The sequence below is a fragment of the Hyaloscypha bicolor genome, assembly GCF_002865645.1.
Source record: "Hyaloscypha bicolor E unplaced genomic scaffold K444scaffold_126, whole genome shotgun sequence".
Lineage (NCBI taxonomy): Eukaryota > Fungi > Ascomycota > Leotiomycetes > Helotiales > Hyaloscyphaceae > Hyaloscypha > Hyaloscypha bicolor.
Genome location: NW_020194628.1, coordinates 828,579 through 849,093, shown reverse-complemented (window position 1 = coordinate 849,093; position 20,515 = coordinate 828,579). Strand labels below are relative to the sequence as shown.

Genomic DNA, 20,515 nt, shown 5'->3' with positions numbered 1-20,515 from the left:
TTTGAACTGACTAGAGAGTTGTCGTCTGTGCTTGTCGCTTCGCATGCCAGTCTGGGGCTGCCTGCTTGTCGCATAATTTTAAAAATGGAAATCTACCCAAAGAATAAGGAAATCAAACTTCATTGAATACCCTAGAGCAAGAGACATTCGGATTTCATTCCTGCGTTCGCACATAATTGAGAAGTGTTGGTCTGCGGTTGTGTCTCGGCAAAGGCACCTGACCAGCAAAGACAGCGCCACTAAGCACACACACCATGAGATTGATAAGGTTGCATTGGGTTCGCTTTATGGTAGAATAGAAATCATTCACTTCCTGATTAAAATTGCTTAAAAAAATCCCACGGATCCCACACTCGCCCTTGATCTCTAAAACAATCAACTGTCCCGCTTCCCCAATCCTCTCGCCCCGTCAGAAAACAATGCAATCAAGTTCCATCAAAATGACGGGTGAGACCTCGAGCAACATGGCAGAAGCTAGAGCTTTCATTGACATGATTCGACGCAAGGCAAGTCTCTCTACCTTCTCCTCGAACGCGTTACGGCTCCAGACTAACACGCGCTCCCAGGAGGTACCCGTTCTCCCAGCGGCCGACAAATCCATCCTGTACACCATGTACAAGGACCTCGTTGATGAGTGCTTTATCTTGGTTACCGTAGTATACCACTTCCTCTGCGCTCCTACTAATAACTAATCTAACTCTCCAACAGTCATTGGACGACGAAGTCGAAACCGTGACAACCTCTTCCGGCGAAGTCATCGTGCTCAAGGCCTGGTCTTCGGAACGCGCCTTGTGCAAGCTCTTCAAGGCTCGTTTGGATCGCAAGATGAAGCGCTGGCCTCAACCGGACGGCGACAAGGTCCAGACCATTGGTGTTAAGCTGTTGAAGATGTTGCTCTCCGAGATGGAGGCTCGGAAAGTCGGAAAGGACAAATTGGAGAAGATGGTTAGTCATGCCCTAACTAGCCTCAAGGAGAAGCACAAGGAGATGGAGCGTGAGAAGAAACAAAACGGCGACGCTTTCGATGGTATTAAGTTCAAGGCTGCTGAGATGGAGGAGGGTGGCTGCGGCTTTGAGGACAATTTCGAGACTACTGAGGTTGTGAATAGAGCCGCTTCGGAGAGCGAAAAGGCCGAGTCAACCGAGATTGAGGAGGGAGAAATTATCGAAGGCGTTCAATCCGAGTCTACCAAGATGGATATTGACCACGCCGTCGATGTTGCGGAAGTTGAGCATTTACCTGAGTTGGGCAAAGGCAACGCTGTCGAGAGGATGGAGTCTGACACTGCTTAATTAGCGTACATGGAACGCAATTAGGTGCTGCTTGGGCCTTAAGTTAGTGGTTAGTTGATTGCGGATAGGGTTTACCATGCTCAGGTATTACTGCACTGAAACTCGCGAGATACCTTGAGAAAATTGAAATGGAAATTTCCTTGAGAGCTATCGTTCTGCGGGTCTACAGCGTATTAATTGTGACAAGAATGTGAAGACAAAGCCTTTTACTCCCCCCTTCTGATCCCATGTATCCCCTTTCTTTCTTCCACTAGAAGTGTCTGCCCTCTAGGACGGCTTACAGGTCCATTAGGCGAAGGCTGCTGTTGATACCCTGCATATATTGTCCTGGAAATAACTTTTAGACTGGAGAACTTAGTGCCTTCGCTGTGACTACAGATCTCCTGAGGATGCTCCAGACAGTGGTAGTATTAAGTCGAGCATTTCGGGGTCATTGTTTATGTCCCTGCCATTCTTCAGCGCTCGAAGCTATTGCCCATATCTTTACCACTACCGTAGAGTCGATAATATGGCGAGTAGGTAGGAGTGGGTATAGGTGACGAAGCGTTAGGAGTGATCTTCGGTATGCTCTCTTTTGAGACTCCAAGTAGGCTGGATTGGCAACTTCCCCCCTCTCCCGTTTAGACCGATTATATTCAATTCGCTTGCTCTTTTTGTCTTTTGTTCCTTCCCTAAGCCTCAAGTAAGACTTGCCTAGCTGCAAATATGACCTTGTACTCTTCTAGCTGTTTCTAGCTGCTCGTAGCTCTTCCTGACATGGTGCAGAGAAGCTGGTATGCCTGCCAATTTAGCGTTAGCTTACAATATTCGAAAAGAAGAGAAGGGGAGAAGGGTGAACTTTGTTGTCAGCGTGCAAGTTACCGCGGTTGTTCAAGATACTGCGAGCGCTCGATGTGTGGGAGCAGAGTCCCAGCAGGTAGTGCAATGAACCCATCCCTGATTCTTCTAGGTTTTATCAAGTCCGTGGTGACCAACCCGGCTCTTCTGGTGCAACTGGAATGGGCGAAAGGAATGGCGAAAGGAACGTGCGTTGAAAAGGGCGATTTCAGAGGGATGTCTGCTGAGAATGGAATTGTCTGCCTTGAGCTTGAGGCCCCCTCGATCCTCGAAATTGACCACTGCTTGTATGCAGAACCCGTGCCTTCGTGTTGTTGGTTCTATATTAATCCGGTCTCGACATACTTCCACGGATTATTGGTCAGTATATATGCAACTGCTAACAGACTCATCGTCTTACATATGTGATATGGCGCAGCAGCAGCAGCGGGTTGTAATCTTACAAGGAAAAGGTAGATCGATGGCGGCAAGGAAGCAATTTGATTTGATTTGATAGTTATTCACATCCAGCGTGGCAAGGAATCAAAGTCACAGCAAGGGCTCGGAATAGCAAAAGAGGTGATGCAGTATCTTGATTGATTGTCTGACTTGTATCTGTGTGCGCTCGAGATCGAATGTTGTTCTCATCGAGTCCGCTCGATTGCTGTGTTTCTTATGCCTCAAATCCAACCCTTCGCCTTCATGATATCGTCCTCCATATCAAACCACCTGTCCAAATCCTCTAATTTCTCTACCAACTTGTCCCACTCCATGCCTACAGCTCCAACGCCGTCGGCCAGAACATCAACCTCCTTCTCCAGAACAACAACTTCCTTCTCAAGATCAAGAACTCCCTTTTCCAGAGCATCAAATCCCTTCTCAATAGCGTCAACTCCCATCTCCAGAGCGACAGCTCCTTTCTCCTGACACTCAATTCTCTTTTCCTCAACCTGCTTCTCTTGTATCTCCATCTTTGCCAAGCCACCAATCTCACTCTGCTGAAAGTGCTTCGCGAGAGTATCGATCTCTTCCAAGCCCTCCAGCTCTCCCTTAATCCTCGCCAGCTCCTTCTCGTACAATTGCTGGAAGACAGGAAAACCGTGATGCTTCTCATGCTTGAACAACTCGATCTCTCTCCACTCAAGCTGCTTCAATGTATCGAGGTCTTGAGCAATGATTTCGTGCTTGCGTTGACAGGTAGGGCATGGGTTGATGGAAGGAGTGCAGTCGGTGCAGCGCTGAAGGGCGTAGGTTTGTATCTCCAATGGAGCCATCTTTGTTGCAAACCAAGAGCGTATGGCTTTAGTAGAGGTAAACAAGCCAGGTGATGCCATGGTTGCTCGTTGGTTGTGTTGGTTCATGTTGGTGTTGAGAAGGTGTTGTGTGATGGCCTGGTTTGAAGGAGCAAAAGTATTAAAGTATTTGCGTGAATTTTCTCAGAGGCGACAGAACTTTCCGGCTCCACGAAGGGGTGCCAGTCGTATGTCACTTTGGCGTATTGGATGTACGTGAAGAAACGTGCTTTGTTCCCTCTGTTAACTCCTCAAAGTGTGTGTGCACACAGGTATTCAATTCATGTACTGTGAAAGAGAAAGGATTGAAAGCACGAAAGAGTCATCCTGGTTTCGTTTACTGTCATATTGAGGGGCTCTATTGAACATATCTTGTTCTTTCTGCCTTTACGATCTTTCAATGCAGAATTAATCTTGAAGTCTGCTTGAGAAACCCTGTTGTGACCATTTGCAATCACTTGTATCCTAACATCGAACCTCCCAGTTCATGAGCTCCCTCCATTCTTTCTCCTGAATGACCACCGCTGCTGCCACTACTTCTTTTTTGGTCTCCATGGTATCCATATTCTTTGCTCCCTCTCCCTCTCTGCCGCATTCAACTCCTTGGCCTTCTTTTCACCCAATTCGATTGACCAGTATGGGCAGTCGTCACACTTCTTGTGATTGCAAGGTTTTCCGTTGCTGGAAGCGGCAGTACAGACTGTAATTGATTGCTCGTACCAGGTCTGTGACGTCGTTAACAACCTAGCGTTTCCATGAAAGTGAAAGGCGCTTTGACTTACTGTTTGGTGAGACTTTTTCCATAGCTCAAGAAAGCTTTGGGGAGGTCTGCAGCACTTCCATGGTGGTCTGTACTCTGACATGCTGTCAGACTCAGAGCTTTGGGTCTGAGATTGGCTTGAACTTTGCTCATCGGTATCGACTTGAGACATTGAGGTTGAGGAAGGTTCTGGTTCTATCCAGCTGGAGGTGAAGACATTTTCGGCATGTTGAGCCATTGTTTGGTGTTCTGCCTTGAGCTTGACAAGAATGGACTGAACTGATGGTGTTGAAATTTTCAAGTCTGAGAGGTTGTGAAGTTGCGAGTTTCTAGAAAACTGTCGGGGTGGATATTTGCGTCTTGCGGAGTTCATGCGAGAATCACGTGATCTTCACAACAGGGCCAGAGATAATCCATACAGCAATTGTATCTGATGTCCACATTCTTGATTATTTGCTTGGGAAGAAGAAGCATAATAACCACTCTCTGAATTTGGCAGACAGCATGAGGCTCTGGTAAAGTGTCGAAGTGATCCCGTGCCTCGAAAGGGGTTCTCTCGAAGCGAAGGCTATTTGTTGACAGTGTCGTTCCGGATTTTTTTTTCTGTCAGAACTCGTCTTTGTATGCCAATTTGTCAAGACGTGATTTTAAATGACCTAGCCAACCTTTTTTATATGTCTCCTTTCACATCGAAGTCAGTGAACCCATGCTTGAGCTGTTACAGGCAATTCTGCTTAATTCAACAGCGCGCCAGAGCTCCGCACCATCCCAACAATTCTTTCTTCCATTACAATACAGGCCAACACCAAAGCTCCTCGGGCCTTACTCTTGCACCTCGAGCACCACGCCTCGTACGACCTAGGTCAAGAATTCGATAGTTATAGACGCATCGCTTCCGCGAGGAGGAAGCGCTGGGGCTAATCTTGCTGCAGCTGCCAAGGCAATAACGATTTGAATAACTAGTATGTGTTTCCCATCCCGGGTCAGCCCTTCTTGAAGACTGCATCTATTGTCACTTGCAATCAATCTTACTGACGGAACATTTCTGACAGACCCTCTCTCCTCCCGTTTCCGTTCTTACAAAGGCCCTGCAGAAAAGCCTCTACACCGAATGCTACTCCGACATCGGTCATTGATACTGTTCCAATCTACATACTGGCTCAAAGAGACACGGTAGGGCAAAGAGTCTGCGAATGCTCTTCAATCGGGTCGAGGTTCGCGTACGAAGGAAGATGCCAGAGGCCAACTGCCGTTCTGGTGACAATCTCTCTGCAGTGATGCATCTAGCATATTGGTTGCTTCTTTTCACAACAACAATGTACATTGGGACCTGGAAACACAACTGCAGTGAGTATCTTCCCCTTTTCGACGTTTAAAATTCCTCCGAGCTTCTTGACTGGAATCTTGTCCATTTCCACAAGTCCTCCACTTTCCCCTGCTGCACAATCATTCTCCATACAATCACTTCCAGCACAACCACAGTGTCCGAACTAACTACCATGAAGGTAGCGGAAGCATCTCGAGTCTTTTGCATCCTCTGCATCAAGGGACCGTCATCGTAAGTTGTGCCCCTCTTCCTCGCCCTTAGATCACCACAAAACCAAACCAGCATTACTCCCCCCCCTCCTCTCCGCCAGCTTCGAAGCATCACTACTGAGTACGATTGACGCAGGACACGAACTACAAGCTACTGCAGTCTCTTTCATGAGAATATCTAATCGTAGTAGTTTTGGGCTTCCTACTTATTCTGAAACAGCGTCCAACAAATCAATATCTGTTCTTCTTAACTAATAGCCGCCTGAAACTTAAATGAATCCTCTTATTCGACTTCGCCACCCAGAGTAACGCTCGAACCCCTTCGATAAAGGGGCTTCTCGGCTCATATTCACGGCCGTTTCATTCGGCAGACAAGTAGTTACATATTCCTCGGCGGAATCCGACTTCCATGGCTTTTCTGTCTAGATGAAATAAATCAGCCTCGCAGTCTCCGTGAAGATATCTGTGCTTTTGGCAACTAGAAAGACTTTGGCAACCGCGTCAGCAGTTTCGCAAACAAGGTCCCTGGTCAAACTCCAGAGACTAAGGATGGGCGAAATCTAGTAAGTTTCCCGAATCACTGTGTACATTCGCAAGAAGAACCTGACTCGAAGTGCAGGCCTTAATCCCAGCCAACCAACCCAATATGCCTCGTCCTCATTGCGCCTCCTCCCAGCGCTAATCGTACCCTCCTACCTCTTATTCTTCTCGATGTTTTCCTCAGGTTATACAAAGAAGCCAAAATGGCCTGCCGCAAAGTTGGGCGAGAGGGTTGCTCGAAGGAGTCTGCACCTTGCCCATCACCCAAGCTTTCCGTGTCCCCACTCCCCAGAAAAGTTGACAACTTCCCTCCCAGCAAGTCTGGTAGTCGTTCTCGAGAACCGGAATGATGGTGCTGCAGACAACGAAGCAACCGATCTCGAGCTAGGACACGAATACCAAAATAGTCCAAGAAGAGGACGAAGGCAGGAATTGGGAAGAAACACCTCTACTGGGAACAGAGTGGTGTGAAGGGCTGGAGGACACCTACGGGGCCAGCATTATACTGCTTAAAGTGAAGCCGTTGGAGGATCTGGACGCAAGGATAAATGGTGGAGACTACAACCTCAGCACGACGAAGACATCCATTAGGGATGCCCTAGTAGAGTGTTTTTGTGCAAAGAGATGCTTCCTCTAGCCCCCTCTCATACGAAGGCTAATTTTTGTGATTTTGATATATAGTAAACCCTTCTTTTCCGGCTGCGTTTCTGCCCTTCGCTGCTCAGCACGAGATTGGGAGGAAAAAAAGCCGGAAAGACTATTATGCCCGGAGACAAAACTTCAAACTGGCCTCCGCATGAATGACAAATCCAACATTGAAGCACAAAGTGACTGAGATGCTACGAGCACCGGACCAGTCTTCCGCCTCTTCCCCAAATTAGAATATTGTCTCGCACTCCTGCCTCGACGAGGTCAACCTCGATGACTCGCGAGCCTTCATCCTCCCACCACTTGAACATTCTTATCTGCTCTTGTGTTTTTGGGCTAACACTAACCTTCTACTAGCCTCTTGAACTTCGTCTGGAAATCTAGCGACTCAATTCCCCCGACCCTTGCGCCACAACCCAGCTTCTTCACTGGCTGAAAACTCGAACTGCCTACGGCTCGTGTGCGTAACTGCTCTCTTGCTACTTACCCGCTTATTTAATGTATTTTCTTAGCTGATCAAGAGTGAGTACAGAAAAAATCTGACGCGGTATGATATAATAAGCAGAAGTTTCGAAAAGGCCTTATAACGATCGAATTTTGATGAGCTTGGAGTACTTCAATCTACATACCCTGGTGAAACCAAGCCACAAATACCCATCGCCAGAGCACTTCTCGTCTTTTTGTGCAGCAGAAGGCTCAAGAGAAGTAAATGCTGCCATCTCCAGGGAGATTCCCAAAACGGAATGTTGATAAGCGACCTAGTGACACGATTTTACCAGGACTTAACGTTCTTACGGCAAAGGATCTACCTTTGTAGCAAGTAAATCTGTCAAGATGGGTAGAACGATGGTATTGATAGGTTGAGCCGAAAAGGAACTTTCAATGCATTGTCAACACTGAGAGCCAAAGCGTCGTACGCGTTGCAAGGAATCCCTGTGGTTTTGCTACTGCACTTGCCAGCTATTTGTGTACTTCCGAACAAGTTGCAATGTAGAGTCAGTGTAATAGTGATAGATCAACTTAGGGGAGAAATACAAATTCTCTTGCGAGGTGCCATTCCAACTTCTCAGACGTTTTAAACAGACTTCTCTTTATGCTTATGAGGATTGAGGATGTCTTGCCTGCACCGGCTCGGTGTTTCCAAAAGGAAGGACTGATTTCCCATCTAACGGCCCCGCCTGTATCGGAGTCTCAATTGCTGCTTGAAGAGGCCAATAAAATTTCAGATTCGCGCTAAGGCAATGTCAACAACCCGACTCGGAGCCGATGGCGATCTAGGGTCGCCATCGATTTTTCTTTCCCTGCACGCCAACACCAAACTCTTCCCTTCTTGAGTGCCATCACAAGAGACTTCGCATTCTCAGCTCTCAAGAGGAACTTCGTTGTCGCAGGCTCCTAGCCCAACCTCAACACCACCAATCTCAAGGTATTTGGTACCTCGACCGTCGACACAACGGAGATCAATCCACAAAACCAGGACATCAACTTTAGCTTCGACATTCCCAAAACTGGCCTTGCAACCATGGCAGACAAGACTCCCTCCCAGCAACGCGGTAAGGAGTTCGGAGAGCTTACGGGGCCTCCTAACCAACGAGTAACTTCTGCTGGACCACTTGGTATGAGCCACACTCCTGCACCTTCAGCCACCCTTCGTACTCCTGCCACGGGCATCGCTGGTTACATCCAACACCTGGGAAGCTTGATGCGAGCACCTCCGCCAGAGTCTCGGCCAATTCCCTCACTTCGACCTTTCAATTCTCCTTCCGTTAGTGTTCCCCCTCTCCGCCGAATGGCACCACAACGAGGAACCTCCTCGCAGCTAGCTCGGGCAGAGCCTCTCATGAGTCCACCGCCAGCGGGTGTCCGACGTAGTGGTATTAACGGCCGAACATTTGTCACCCAGCAAAAAGACCATTTGTGGCCCCTGTACCTGGGTCGTCCCCGAGAAGTGCAGGACCAGATGCTGGAGGACTTGCGTCCGCGTCCACGTCCGAGAGACACTGCTTTCCTCCCACCACTTACCCGTACCTCGTCTTCATCAAGCGTCAAGTCTCTTGACGAAAGCTCGCTCTCTGAAATAGAATTTACAGAAGCGGGCGAGGTCCAGTCTGTCGCCCGCAATCCCCTCCATGTTCAGAACGAAGGACGCGCCTCGCAAGGGTCAAGATAAACTTCCGCCAATCTTGCCTGCAGGGCTGGGCCTGCCGATCCCAGAGCGTTAATTTGCTTACGGAGTAATACGTACTGGGGCCCCCAGTCCCGAATCAGCAGGTCCCCGACGCGGATCCCTGTAAACGATAAACCAACTGCCGGATCAAGGCACCACAACACACTTCACACCTTCTACTTCTGGGGGCGGGGAACAAACAGAGTAAGTTCAGGATGGCGCCGATGGGAGGTATATAAGCTGGAAGGCAGCTTGGAACAACAATTTGTGGATTGTGAGCTTGGACAATAATGTGAGTGAAACCTTTCCTTGCGTTTGTTTGCCTCGGGAATGAGCTGGGCACACTTCACGTTCAACGAGCTGCAAGGGCCCGATGATGCGACGATGGTGGTATTAGACGAAATGGCTGACGAGTTGTAGAATCTGCTGGGTTCAGTCTCTCGTTCAATCAGGAATCAAGGAGGAAGCTCTATAACATGGTCAAGCCCAGCGCATTGTGTGCGCTGCTTGGCCTGGTTGGCGCGTCGTTTGCTGCAACGCGGTTAAATGCTGCTGTTGAGCGCAGGGTACGGGTACGTTACGCTTCCTACCTTCCTCCAAGGCAGTTCAAATTCTAATAATGGTTTTAGAGAACAACATTCCCACGCCACGAGCTGCTTCGAAGAGACGACACAGATCCCTCCCTCCTCTACCCCGCCTACAACCTCTCAGTGCCAATTGACCACTTCTTCAACGATTCCCTCTACGAGCCACACGTCCATGGACGCTTCAATCTCCGCTACTGGTTTGATGCGCAATTCTATAAAGACGGTGGACCTGTCATCGTGCTCCAATCTGGAGAAACGTCCGGTGAAGATCGTCTGGGGTTTCTGCAGAAGGGACTGCTGCACCAGCTGGCACAACATACACATGGCATTGCCGTCGTGCTCGAGCATAGATACTATGGAACTAGTTTCCCGGTCCCGGATTTGACGACAGAGAATATGAGGTTCTTGACTACGGATCAGGCGTTGGCTGATGAGGTGTTCTTTGCGCAAAATGTGAAGTTTCATGGGCTAGAGCATTTGGATCTGACGGCGCCGAATACGGCGTATATTGGGTATGGGGGGAGTTATGCTGGGGCTTTTAATGCGTTTTTGAGGAAGTTGTATCCTGACGTTTTCTGGGGTATGTCTTACCTAGAAATTGGACGCAAGGAAACTGACGATACCAGGAACCATCTCATCGAGTGGAGTCACGGAAGCTATCTGGGACTACTGGGCATACTTTGAGCCTATTCGCTTCTATGCTGACAAGACATGCATTGAATATACACAGAAGATCACCCATGTGGTTGACAACATTTTGATCAGCTTGAAGGATCCAGCCACGACCGCAGAGCTGAAGCGTGCCTGGGGCCTCGTAAATGTCACTCATGACGCCGACTTTGCTCAGGTTCTTGCAAGCGGGCTCGACTCATGGCAAGGAAAGAACTGGGACCCAGCACTCAATGATCCTACCTGGGACGACTGGTGCAATACCATCAAAAATACCTCCGTCGTCTACTGCTACACAGAGGGCCTCAAACCCACCGTCGAAGACCTCCTCAAGAAAGGCGGCTACAGCAGCGAAGTCAGCTCCCTTACAACGCCCTTCCTAAACTGGATCGGCTGGCTCTACGAAAACGTCGTCAGCAACTGCACAGACCCTGACCAGGACAACTGCTGGAACAGCTATAATCCCGATAACTACGCTAGAGACGACATCACTGCGACGTGGCGCTCCTGGCCGTACCAATTCTGCACGCAATGGGGCTACCTTCAAACCGGGTCCGGCGTCCCTGCGAACCAACTCCCACTAATCTCTCGCACCAACGACCTCGCGTTCGAATCTTTGATCTGCAAATACGCATTCAACATCACCACTCCTGCCAATGTGGATGCAATCAACAAGTACGGCGGTTTCGGCATCTCATACCCGCGCTTAGCCATTGTTGACGGAGAATGGGATCCCTGGCGCCCTGCCACGCCTCACGCAAGCCCGTTCAACAGCACGGCGAAGAACAGGACCAGTACGGTTGAAGAGCCGTTTCTTCTGATTGAAGGCGCGGTGCATCATTGGGATGAGAACGGACTGTTTCCGAATGAGACGACGGCGAGTTTGCCCCCAAAGACGATCACGGGTGTCCAGGGTCAGGAGATTAAGTTTGTGGAGCACTGGATGAGGGAGTGGAAGAGGGAGAAGGCGGTTAAGGAGAGGCAGGTGAAGCCTTTCGGTCCGCATAGTAAGCAAAAGCCGCTGTGAGGGCGATCTTTGATCCTTTGGGGAAAGGTTATAGGGCATTAATAATTTGCTCAAGTGTTAGCTTTAAATTCTAATGCAGATCCAAAAATTTCAAGCGAGCCAAATGGCAGAGACAAGCTGGAATGTTCAGATCTTACTGGATGTGGTGAGAGATTCTTCAAAGTCATAGCCCTGTTGTTGACTTCTCCACCACGCCCCTGAAAATCCTCGCTTCTGCATTTTCTCGCCTTCCGTTTGGTCCAAGTAAATACTCGAGTTCGAAAAAAGGGCAATTCTACTCAATGAGGGAGAGAATGGCATTTTTGACGGGAAATAAGCACAGCAAGAGCTTCCATCTCCGCTGAATTGGAACGTCGGTCCCTTCGTTCCTTCCTTCCGACGCTATGCAGGTGGCTTTGTTTCCAACACGCGCTTTCCACAATGCTACTCGAACTGAGTCTCTCTGAAACCACCCATCCTCGACACAGTCAAACCAACCTTTCAGTGATAACCAATTTGTGCAGCAACAAGATGCGTGAATTCGAGGAAGATCCGAGTCCGCCCTCGAGCTCACGCCCCGACTCGGAGTCCCCACCTCGAAGGAGCTCCCCGCTACTCTCGATAAATGCATCTCCAACATCCAAAACAGCGGCTCGTTCGCCTTGTTCGGACACTTCTCAAACCCTACAAACCCCGGCCTCTATCCGAAGGGCGGCGCAGAAATTGGCCTCCCGGTAGCAGAACGAGATGTTCAACTCATCGTTGCTGCCAGCCATACAGCTCCATTTGGCAAAGGTAACAAATTATCGTCGGCGAGGAGGTTGGAGTGATGTTGGGGTTTTTACTTAGTGACTTTGATATTATAAATTCTGTTTGGAAGGTTTTCTTGGATTCCATCGTCGCTGAGGTTAGCGCATGTTTGGGCGTTGATGCTACTCGCGATGGCGTCTCAGCAGAACTGTACAAGAAGTTGCTTTACGACGAAGGACCAATATTCAAGCAGCATCAAGAGTGAGTCTTGGCCTCGATTTCGCTCCATCCCACCTCAAGCTAACGGTCTTTTCAAGTTCCGAAAAGGCTGAAAGCATGTTCGCTACGCTTGCTATCGTCCTACCATCCAAACATGAAGGAGGTGAAGTCAAACTCATACATACCGGAAAGACGAAAATACTCGACGCTTCTAAATTCTCTCAAACTGATTTGTCATACCTCGCATGGTGCGCCCTACGTGCACTTCAGGAGCGAGACCCAGCTAACGACCTATATTAGGTTCTCCGTTATCAACCAAGAAACCAAGCTCGTGCTTTCCGGGGGTGCCGCTTGGTTCTTACATATAATCTCATGCAAGTTAATCCCGCATCCAAAGAATTGGCAGTGAACTCGAATAATTCCATGACAAAGCTTCGATTAACCTTGAGTAGCCTCATAAGTGGGTGCATGGCCTTCCTAAACCGGATATCTGATATCAGGTGAGAGTCCTACCTTCGGCTATATGTTCTGAAGAATTCGTCCTGATCAACTCCTAAAAGTCACACCCGACAGCTTCTGAGTTTTCTATTTCCATTTGAGCTTGCAGAGTAGATTGCCACTTCTACCGCCCCTCGTAAATTCTACCTGCTAGCCTTGCCCTGCACCGCTTCCAACCTTCTAGTAAAGATCCTCTTATTGGAGGACCAATCAACCATCCCAGTACCTACCAAATGAATGAGGTGGTTATTGCTTCATGACCACCATCTCGCTCCATTTACACGACCCAAGACTACAGCCAGGCATCTCAACTAGTGGACACTAGATGAAAGGAAGCAGATTCGGGACTGCGACCAGATTTCATTCGATGCTCTTCAAGCACACATCGAGAGTGCTGAAGCGCATCGAAAGGATATTTTCGTGAAAGAGCTTGTGAACTGGATTGCTGAGCCCGTCGGTGAGACGAGGTTCGTTTGCGGAGAAGATAGCGTGGATGAGACGCCTTGGACGATGAAGCCGGATGTGGGGCAGGCATATCCTCCGTTCAACAAAGTTATCCTTCCTAACGAGCTCTTGAAGATTTGGTTCCCAACCTTTCTAATTCGTCCTCCAGCATTAGTCATCCCTTCGAATTACAGGACATTTGTGGAAACGAAGGGCAAGACAATGTGAAGAACGACGCAAAGCTACTGGCTCTTGTGATGATGATGCACTGGACGTGGACACTGCACGATTGGTGTGCACAACAATTTGCAAAATCCGAAGAGAAGGACTCAGATGTCGCTTGGCCAATCGTCCCTGATGCAGACGACATCATGCTTGAGCCTGACGTCGTGCTGAGGTATGCCAAGATCATCGGTCTTGATCCAGCGAAATTGAAAATTTTCGTGGAATCCGAAGAGCAAAGAAGAAATGGATAAGATGTGGAATGCGGAAAGGAGGATGTTGTCTACCATTCCAAACTCGACTAGGATTGTAGAGGGGAAGACTTCGAAAGGACTTGTGCTTGATGACGAGGTGAGGAAGTGGAAGGTGGACTTTGGAGAGGAGGAGCGAGCGAATATTGAGAAGTGGGTTAGAGATGCGATACCGGATTAGGGGCGTTTGAAAGCCAAGAGGTTAAGATCGTCATAAAGTAACAGCGGGCAAGATCCTGGATTGGAAGCAGTATTTGACTATACACCAATACTTTATCCTAGGGGTGTGCCAGGTAGCCCAGCCGAACTTCTCCTTTGAACTTCATGTAGAAAATAAGATTCAAGTGTTCATTTTAGGAGTTGGTGCTTCAAATTTGTTTTTATGACCATTGATGTGTGATCGGAAAGCCAATGTTTAACAGGAAATTCAGGGTAGGGCAGGATTTTAGGCGGTAAGTAGTCAAACTGCAATACTGCAGAGCATTAAACCATCAAAATCGCAAAAACCGCAAAAACCGCGAAGTCAAAAACCACGAATTGCATGCTACTTAAAATTAGGTATAGAATTGCGCTGAAATTATACTTAGACTCGTACTTACTATTAATAAAGTACTCTTTATATCTTCTAATAAACTGCCCTATAAGAAGCTACTTCTCTCTTCTTTCCGTATCTCTCTCTTTTTAAGAAAGCTCTTTATATATTATAATAAGCTATTTTTAAATAGCTGTCCTTTTTCTTTTCTAGAGAGCTCTTTATATATTATAGTAAGCTATTTCTTTAAGAAACTGCTTTTAAAAAGCTATTTTCCAGGAAATTATTCTTTAGAAAGCTATTTTTCAGAGAATTCTTTATATATTATAGCAAGCTATTCCCTAAAGAAAAGATATAAAAAAGAGAAAAATAATATAAATTTAGTAAAATATATCTTAAAAGAATATATATAAGGCTCTATAATTATCCAAAATACTCTAGCTTTTATTTAGTAAATAGTTTTTTAAAGTATTATTTAAAAGCCTTTTTTCTTTTTTCTTTTTTTCTTAAAAAGCTCTTTATATATTATAATAAACTATTTCTAGAAAGCTCTTTATATATAATATATAAAAAGCTTTTTAAAAAATATTTTTCTAGAGAAATAATTTATTTATAATATATAAAAAGCTTTACAAAAACCGCTTTCTAGAAAATACCTTATTATAATATATAAAAAGCTTTTTAAAAAAGAAGCTTTTAGATAATATTTTAAAAATAGCTTCTAATAATAATAATAATTTTATTTTAATATATTATTTAGTTTTATATATTAATAATAGTAATTATAGGCCTTAGTTTATATTTAGTATAATTATATATTTAATTTCAAGTAGTTTTAGTAATTTAATAATTTAATAATTTATAGTTTTATAATTTAATAATTTATTTATAATTAATTAAAAGTATTAAATACTTATTATATAAATCTAATTAATCTAGTTATATTTTAGGCCTTTTAAAATAGCCTATATTTAATATTTTCTTTTAGGTTTTACTTATACTAACCTGTTTTATAATAGCTATTATAATATTATATTACATTTTTAATTAGTTTATATTTCTTTAAATATTTACTAAATACTAATATAATAAATCTCGTTTATAATAGATTTCCTAATTATAATTATTTGGCTTATTATACTAGATTTACTAGAATTTAATATTTAAATATATAATATAATAGAAGCTTTATTTCCTTTTTTAAATTCGTTTATTTAGCTAAAATATATATTAAGGCTATATATTATTATTACAGACCTATAAAGGAAGCCTACGGATAAGGCACTTATAGGAGAACTATTTATTAAGAAAACTAAGCTAAGAAGAAAAGGAAGTCTCGAGCTAAGGTCCCTTAAGTATTTATAGTTCTTTGCTTGTGGCTCGGCCTAATAGGGCTTAGCGTCCTAAATTTCCTGGAGTATAGCTTTCCCTAGCTTCGTCACGTGTAATTGTCATGTGACCCTAAATACTAGATACTAGGCTCAGATGCCAAATGCCAGATACTAGGCTCAGATACTAAATGCCAGATACCAGGCTCAGATGCCAAATGCCAGATACCAGGCTCGGTAGAGCATGGAATTGTAATAATTATAATAGCTAATTATATAATTTCTTTAAGTTATTATTATTAAAATTCTTATTATTTCTGGTTTTTTTCTCTTTTTTTATATTAGAATAAAGGCTATAACTATTTTTATTACTATTTTAATCTAAATTACTTATATATATAAAAATATTAATATTTTTATTATTAGTATTTTTATATTAACTCTTATTATTTCTAATTTAAAACTCTAAATAATTATATATATTTTTTATTTTTTAATTTTTTTCTTTTATTAGTATTTTATTTTTTAATATATGTTTTTTATTTAATCTTATTCTTATATTATTTTATAATTCTTTTTATTTTTTTAATATTTATTAATTTATTTTTTATAAAATTTCTAGATATTAGAATTAGCTTTTAATATAAATTTCTAGAAATTATATTATATAATTCTTATATAATATATAAATTTCCAATAAATTAAGAAAATATAATTCTTTAGTTTAATTAAATCTATAAAGAAACCTGTATTATTATAAAAGCTATAATTTTATATAATAATAAATATTAATTAATTCTTTTTGAAATATTTATAATAGATTTTTTTAAAGTTATTAAATATATATATTTAATAAATTAATTTATATATAGTTTTTTAAAAGAAGCTTAAATAATAATAATATAGCTTATATTATAATTATATATAAAAACTTCTTATTTTTATAAATTTTTAATAAAAGTATATTTTTTAAAAAATAGAAATTAACTTTTATTAAAATCATAAATTTCTTAATAAAAAATAAAAACAAAGATTTGTATTATTTTAAAGAATTTAAATATATATTTTTTATAAAATTCTAAATAAGTTTTTAATTAATTTTATAAGTATTAATATAGTTATTTCTTTAGAAATTATATATATAATTATGAAATTCGAAATATAAATAATAAAATATAAAATACGAGATATAATTATATAATCTCGTATTTTATAAATAACCTAATTAATAAACTAGATTTTATTAAATTTAATAGATTTAAAAATTATATATTAATATTATAATATTATAATTCTTATTTCTAAATAATAATAATTTTTACTAATTTAATATAACTAATATTTTTATATTTATATAAGAATATTATATATTATTAATAAAGTAATACTAATTAGTTTATATATATAAATTAGAAAAGATTTTAAATTAGTTCTAAAAGTATTTAATAGCCTAAAACAAATCTAGATTATTTTATATTAAAGAAAAAAACTATTTATTAATTTTATAAAAGTATTTAATAGCTTATAAAAAAGATATTTAGCTTTTATTAATTAATAAATAATTAGCTATTTAATGAGTTATTTATTTAATATTTATTGTTTTTTTAAATTAATCTCTTTTAATTCCAAGATTATGTTTTTAAAAACTATTTTTTCTATTTATATAATACTTATATTTATAAATTTCTTTTTCTAAAATATGTATTTTATAGATATTTTTAAAACTCTTTAATTATAACTTCGATTTTATTATTAAATCGAGCTTTTTAAACTTTAGATTCTTTTATAATTATAATATTTTACTTTCTAAATTTCTTATTATAAATAAAATATTTAAATATTTAAATACCTTTATTATTAAATTCTTTCTATAAATCTATTATAAACTACTTTATTTTTAAAATTATATTATTATAAATTATATATATATATTATAAAAAAACCTGAATTTAGTTTAATATAAATATTAATGTCGGAATAGCTGTACTACGAATTTCCTGGTCATGTGACTAGTCATATAAGCTCGCGTCACAGGCGTGACTCGACCGGTAGACTAGTCCCCATTAGGCTTAGCAGATTTAGGGATCGCATATCAATACCACGATATTGCGATCCTTACTTCTGAAGAATAATAACTTCACCAACTTACGCAAATAGCATTCCACGACTACGTGACGGTGCTATGCGTTCCTGGTGAACCGATAATTAATAAAACAAAATAGTATTAATTTAATAATTATAATAAAGAATCGTTTTTAGAAATATCTAATTATTAAAATATATTAATATATTTTATATAAAAAGAATAATAATAATTTATAGAATTTATTTTAAAATAATTTCAAGAACTTTAATATTATAATATTTAATTAAATTAGTTATATATTATTATAAAGTTTTTAAATATAATTCTAATATAATAAGAATTATATTAAATAAAATTATAAAAGCCTTATTATTATATAATTATTTATTAATTTTATTTAAAAGAAAATAAAAAATATAAAAAATAAAGCTAATATTATTAATAATAGTTTAATTAGATTGAATTTTTTTTTAGAAATCTATTATATTAGTTTAGTTTATTTTATTTTAAATAGAATTAAATATAAAAGAATTAATCTTTCTTTTAAATTAAAACTATTTAATATTTTTATTTTTATTATTACTATTATTATTATTAAATCTCAAATTTTATTAATTAATATTTATTATTATTATTAGAAAGCTTATTAGGAAAATAGTAAAAATATAATAAAACAAATAATAATTTTAATTATAAACTTTTTTTAATATTTACTAATATATAAAGTTTCTAGAAAAGATATTAATAAAATCTTTTTTAATTATATTAAAGAAGTTAATATAAAACTACTTTTATAATAACTAGCTCTTTTAATATATATATTAAATACTTATATAAATATTTATAGCTTTTTTAAAAGCTCTAGTTTTTAATATTAAAACTTAAATAAAATAAAATACTATTATTATAATTATTATAATAGTTTAATATTTCGAAAAAATAATATTTGAACTTATTTAATTACTAATTAATAATTTATATAAATTATAATATAAATTAATATTTACTTTATAAAATACTAAATTTTTATATAATAATTTTTATATTTTTTATTAAAATATATTAATATATTAATATATAGTTTCGAATTCTTTTTCTAATTTGGGCTAATTTATTAATAAGCTCTAATTATTTATTATTACTTATAAAAAGAAATAATAAATTAATATTCAAATTCTTTTTATTAATTAATAATACTATTTAAATAAGTTATATTTTATATATAGAAAACCCGAATACTATTTCTAGAAATATATATTAGAAAAATAAAAAACTAAAAAAACTCGATTTAAAACCCGAAATCTTTATTAATTTAAGATTTCAAATTTCTATTAATTTAATAAAAAGTTTAGTAATAGCTATTTATAACTAGTAACTAAAATTAAAAAAGAGAAATATTATAAAAATAATAGAAATAATAATAGAAAGAATTATTTAGATAATACTTTTAAAGCTTTTTTATTATTAATAAATAAAATAAAGAATTAATATTTAAATTTCTATTTTATTTTAATTAAAAGCTTTTTAATTACTTCTATTATATTAATAACTATAACTAATAATTTTATAAATAATTTTAATTTTCTTTTTTTATATATTAATTAATAAATAAAAACTATATCTTAAAATCTAATAAATTATTAATAAAGCTAGTTATAAAAAATATTTAAATCTTATAATAAATAATATTTCTAGATATAATATTTATTACTTTTATAAAACTATAATTAATATTAAAGCTTTTAGATTTTTAATTACTAGTTTTAATTAATTTCAAGCTTTATAATAAACTAATAATAGTATTAAACTTAATAAAATTATTAAAAATTAAATTAATATTAAATTTAATATTAAATTTATAATAATAAGAATATTAATTAAATAAATATATTTCTATAATATATTTATAAAAACCTTTGTTTTTATTTAGTTAGCTAATATAAATTAGTTAAAAAATCCATTTTAATAATTTTATTAATAATTTTATTATTTTTATTAAATATTTTTTTCTATTTTAAAATAATATATTATAAAGCTATTAGTTTACTAGTAATACATAGCACCGTTATATAGGCGTGGAAATACTGGTTATATTAGTTAGTAAAGTTATTATTATTTAGAAATAGGGATTATAATATTATAATATTAATATGTGATCCCTAAATCTGCTAAGCCTAAAGGGGTCTAGTCTACTAGTTGAGTTACTAATAGAATGCGAGGTTATATAACTATATCCCGTATCTCATATCCTATTATCTATATTCTATTACCCATATTCTATTATCTATATCCCGTATCTTATATCCCGTAACTATATACGTGACTTCTAAAAAAATAGCTATACTAATACTAGAAACTCTCTAAAAACGCAAAAAATAGTATTTCTCTCTAATTATATATAAATTCCCTAATCCGGCCTAGTACCAGATTTCCCAAATACTCTATATATTTATATTACTTCCGAGGTTTTAGTTATATACTAAAGGCCGCGGCCTTTTATATATGACTTCTCCTCTTATAATATCCTCTTATTTCATATATTTATTTCCTGCCCTATTTGTACTTAACCTATTCCTCTATATCTAATTATATAGTATTCGTATTAATTAGGTACTTGAGGGTATTTATTAGCTTTAATTTTATTATAGAATTAGCAGGATTTAATTTTCCCTTAATTTATTTAATTTCTATAATTTCTTATTATTTATATATCTAGTAAAGGTATATTATATTAATTATTAAATACTTTTCTCGAGTGGTTTCTAATTTAATAAGGTATTTATATAATAACTTTAAATTTATATAGATTACTAGTAATAGTTCTATTTCTAGTACTTTATTAATTATAGATTTAACTAAAGCGCTTATATT

The 20,515-nt window shown here is 38.7% G+C and overlaps 5 protein-coding genes across 5 annotated transcripts; 4 read left to right on the top strand and 1 right to left on the bottom strand.

Moving 5' to 3' along the window:
• Positions 1–464: 464 nt before the first annotated feature.
• Positions 465–1,293, top strand: K444DRAFT_633853 (uncharacterized protein; the record flags this gene model as incomplete). The annotated part of the gene is made up of 2 exons (XM_024883668.1): positions 465–656; positions 709–1,293. 2 exons carry the CDS (start codon positions 465–467, stop codon positions 1,291–1,293), a joined length of 777 nt encoding a protein of 258 aa, XP_024731872.1.
• Positions 1,294–2,789: 1,496 nt separating this feature from the next.
• Positions 2,790–3,383, bottom strand: K444DRAFT_633852 (uncharacterized protein; the record flags this gene model as incomplete). The annotated part of the gene is made up of 1 exon (XM_024883667.1): positions 2,790–3,383. One exon carries the CDS (start codon positions 3,381–3,383, stop codon positions 2,790–2,792), a length of 594 nt encoding a protein of 197 aa, XP_024731871.1.
• A 4,586-nt stretch (positions 3,384–7,969) lies between these two features.
• K444DRAFT_666903 (uncharacterized protein) lies at positions 7,970–9,055 on the top strand (the record flags this gene model as incomplete). Its single annotated transcript, XM_024887239.1, has 1 exon — positions 7,970–9,055. Exon 1 carries the CDS (start codon positions 8,408–8,410, stop codon positions 9,053–9,055), a length of 648 nt encoding a protein of 215 aa, XP_024731870.1. The 5' UTR covers positions 7,970–8,407.
• Positions 9,056–9,239: 184 nt separating this feature from the next.
• K444DRAFT_596768 (putative serine protease K12H4.7) lies at positions 9,240–11,452 on the top strand. The gene is made up of 4 exons (XM_024878454.1): positions 9,240–9,344; positions 9,473–9,624; positions 9,682–10,219; positions 10,266–11,452. Exons 2-4 carry the CDS (start codon positions 9,529–9,531, stop codon positions 11,333–11,335), a joined length of 1,704 nt encoding a protein of 567 aa, XP_024731869.1. The 5' UTR covers positions 9,240–9,344; positions 9,473–9,528; the 3' UTR covers positions 11,336–11,452.
• A 1,203-nt stretch (positions 11,453–12,655) lies between these two features.
• On the top strand, positions 12,656–13,968 carry K444DRAFT_666901 (uncharacterized protein; the record flags this gene model as incomplete). Its single annotated transcript, XM_024887238.1, has 4 exons — positions 12,656–12,743; positions 13,107–13,248; positions 13,395–13,622; positions 13,753–13,968. 4 exons carry the CDS (start codon positions 12,656–12,658, stop codon positions 13,877–13,879), a joined length of 585 nt encoding a protein of 194 aa, XP_024731868.1. The 3' UTR covers positions 13,880–13,968.
• Positions 13,969–20,515: the final 6,547 nt, after the last annotated feature.

Excerpts from the sequence above, each read along its gene's own strand:
- K444DRAFT_596768 (XM_024878454.1), top strand. The coding sequence starts at position 9,529 with ATGGTCAAGCCCAGCGCATTGTGTGCGCTGCTTGGCCTGGTTGGCGCG. Across the intron at positions 9,625-9,681 it reads CTGTTGAGCGCAGGGTACGG|AGAACAACATTCCCACGCCA; the intron begins GTACGTTACGCT and ends TAATGGTTTTAG. Across the intron at positions 10,220-10,265 it reads GTATCCTGACGTTTTCTGGG|GAACCATCTCATCGAGTGGA; the intron begins GTATGTCTTACC and ends TGACGATACCAG.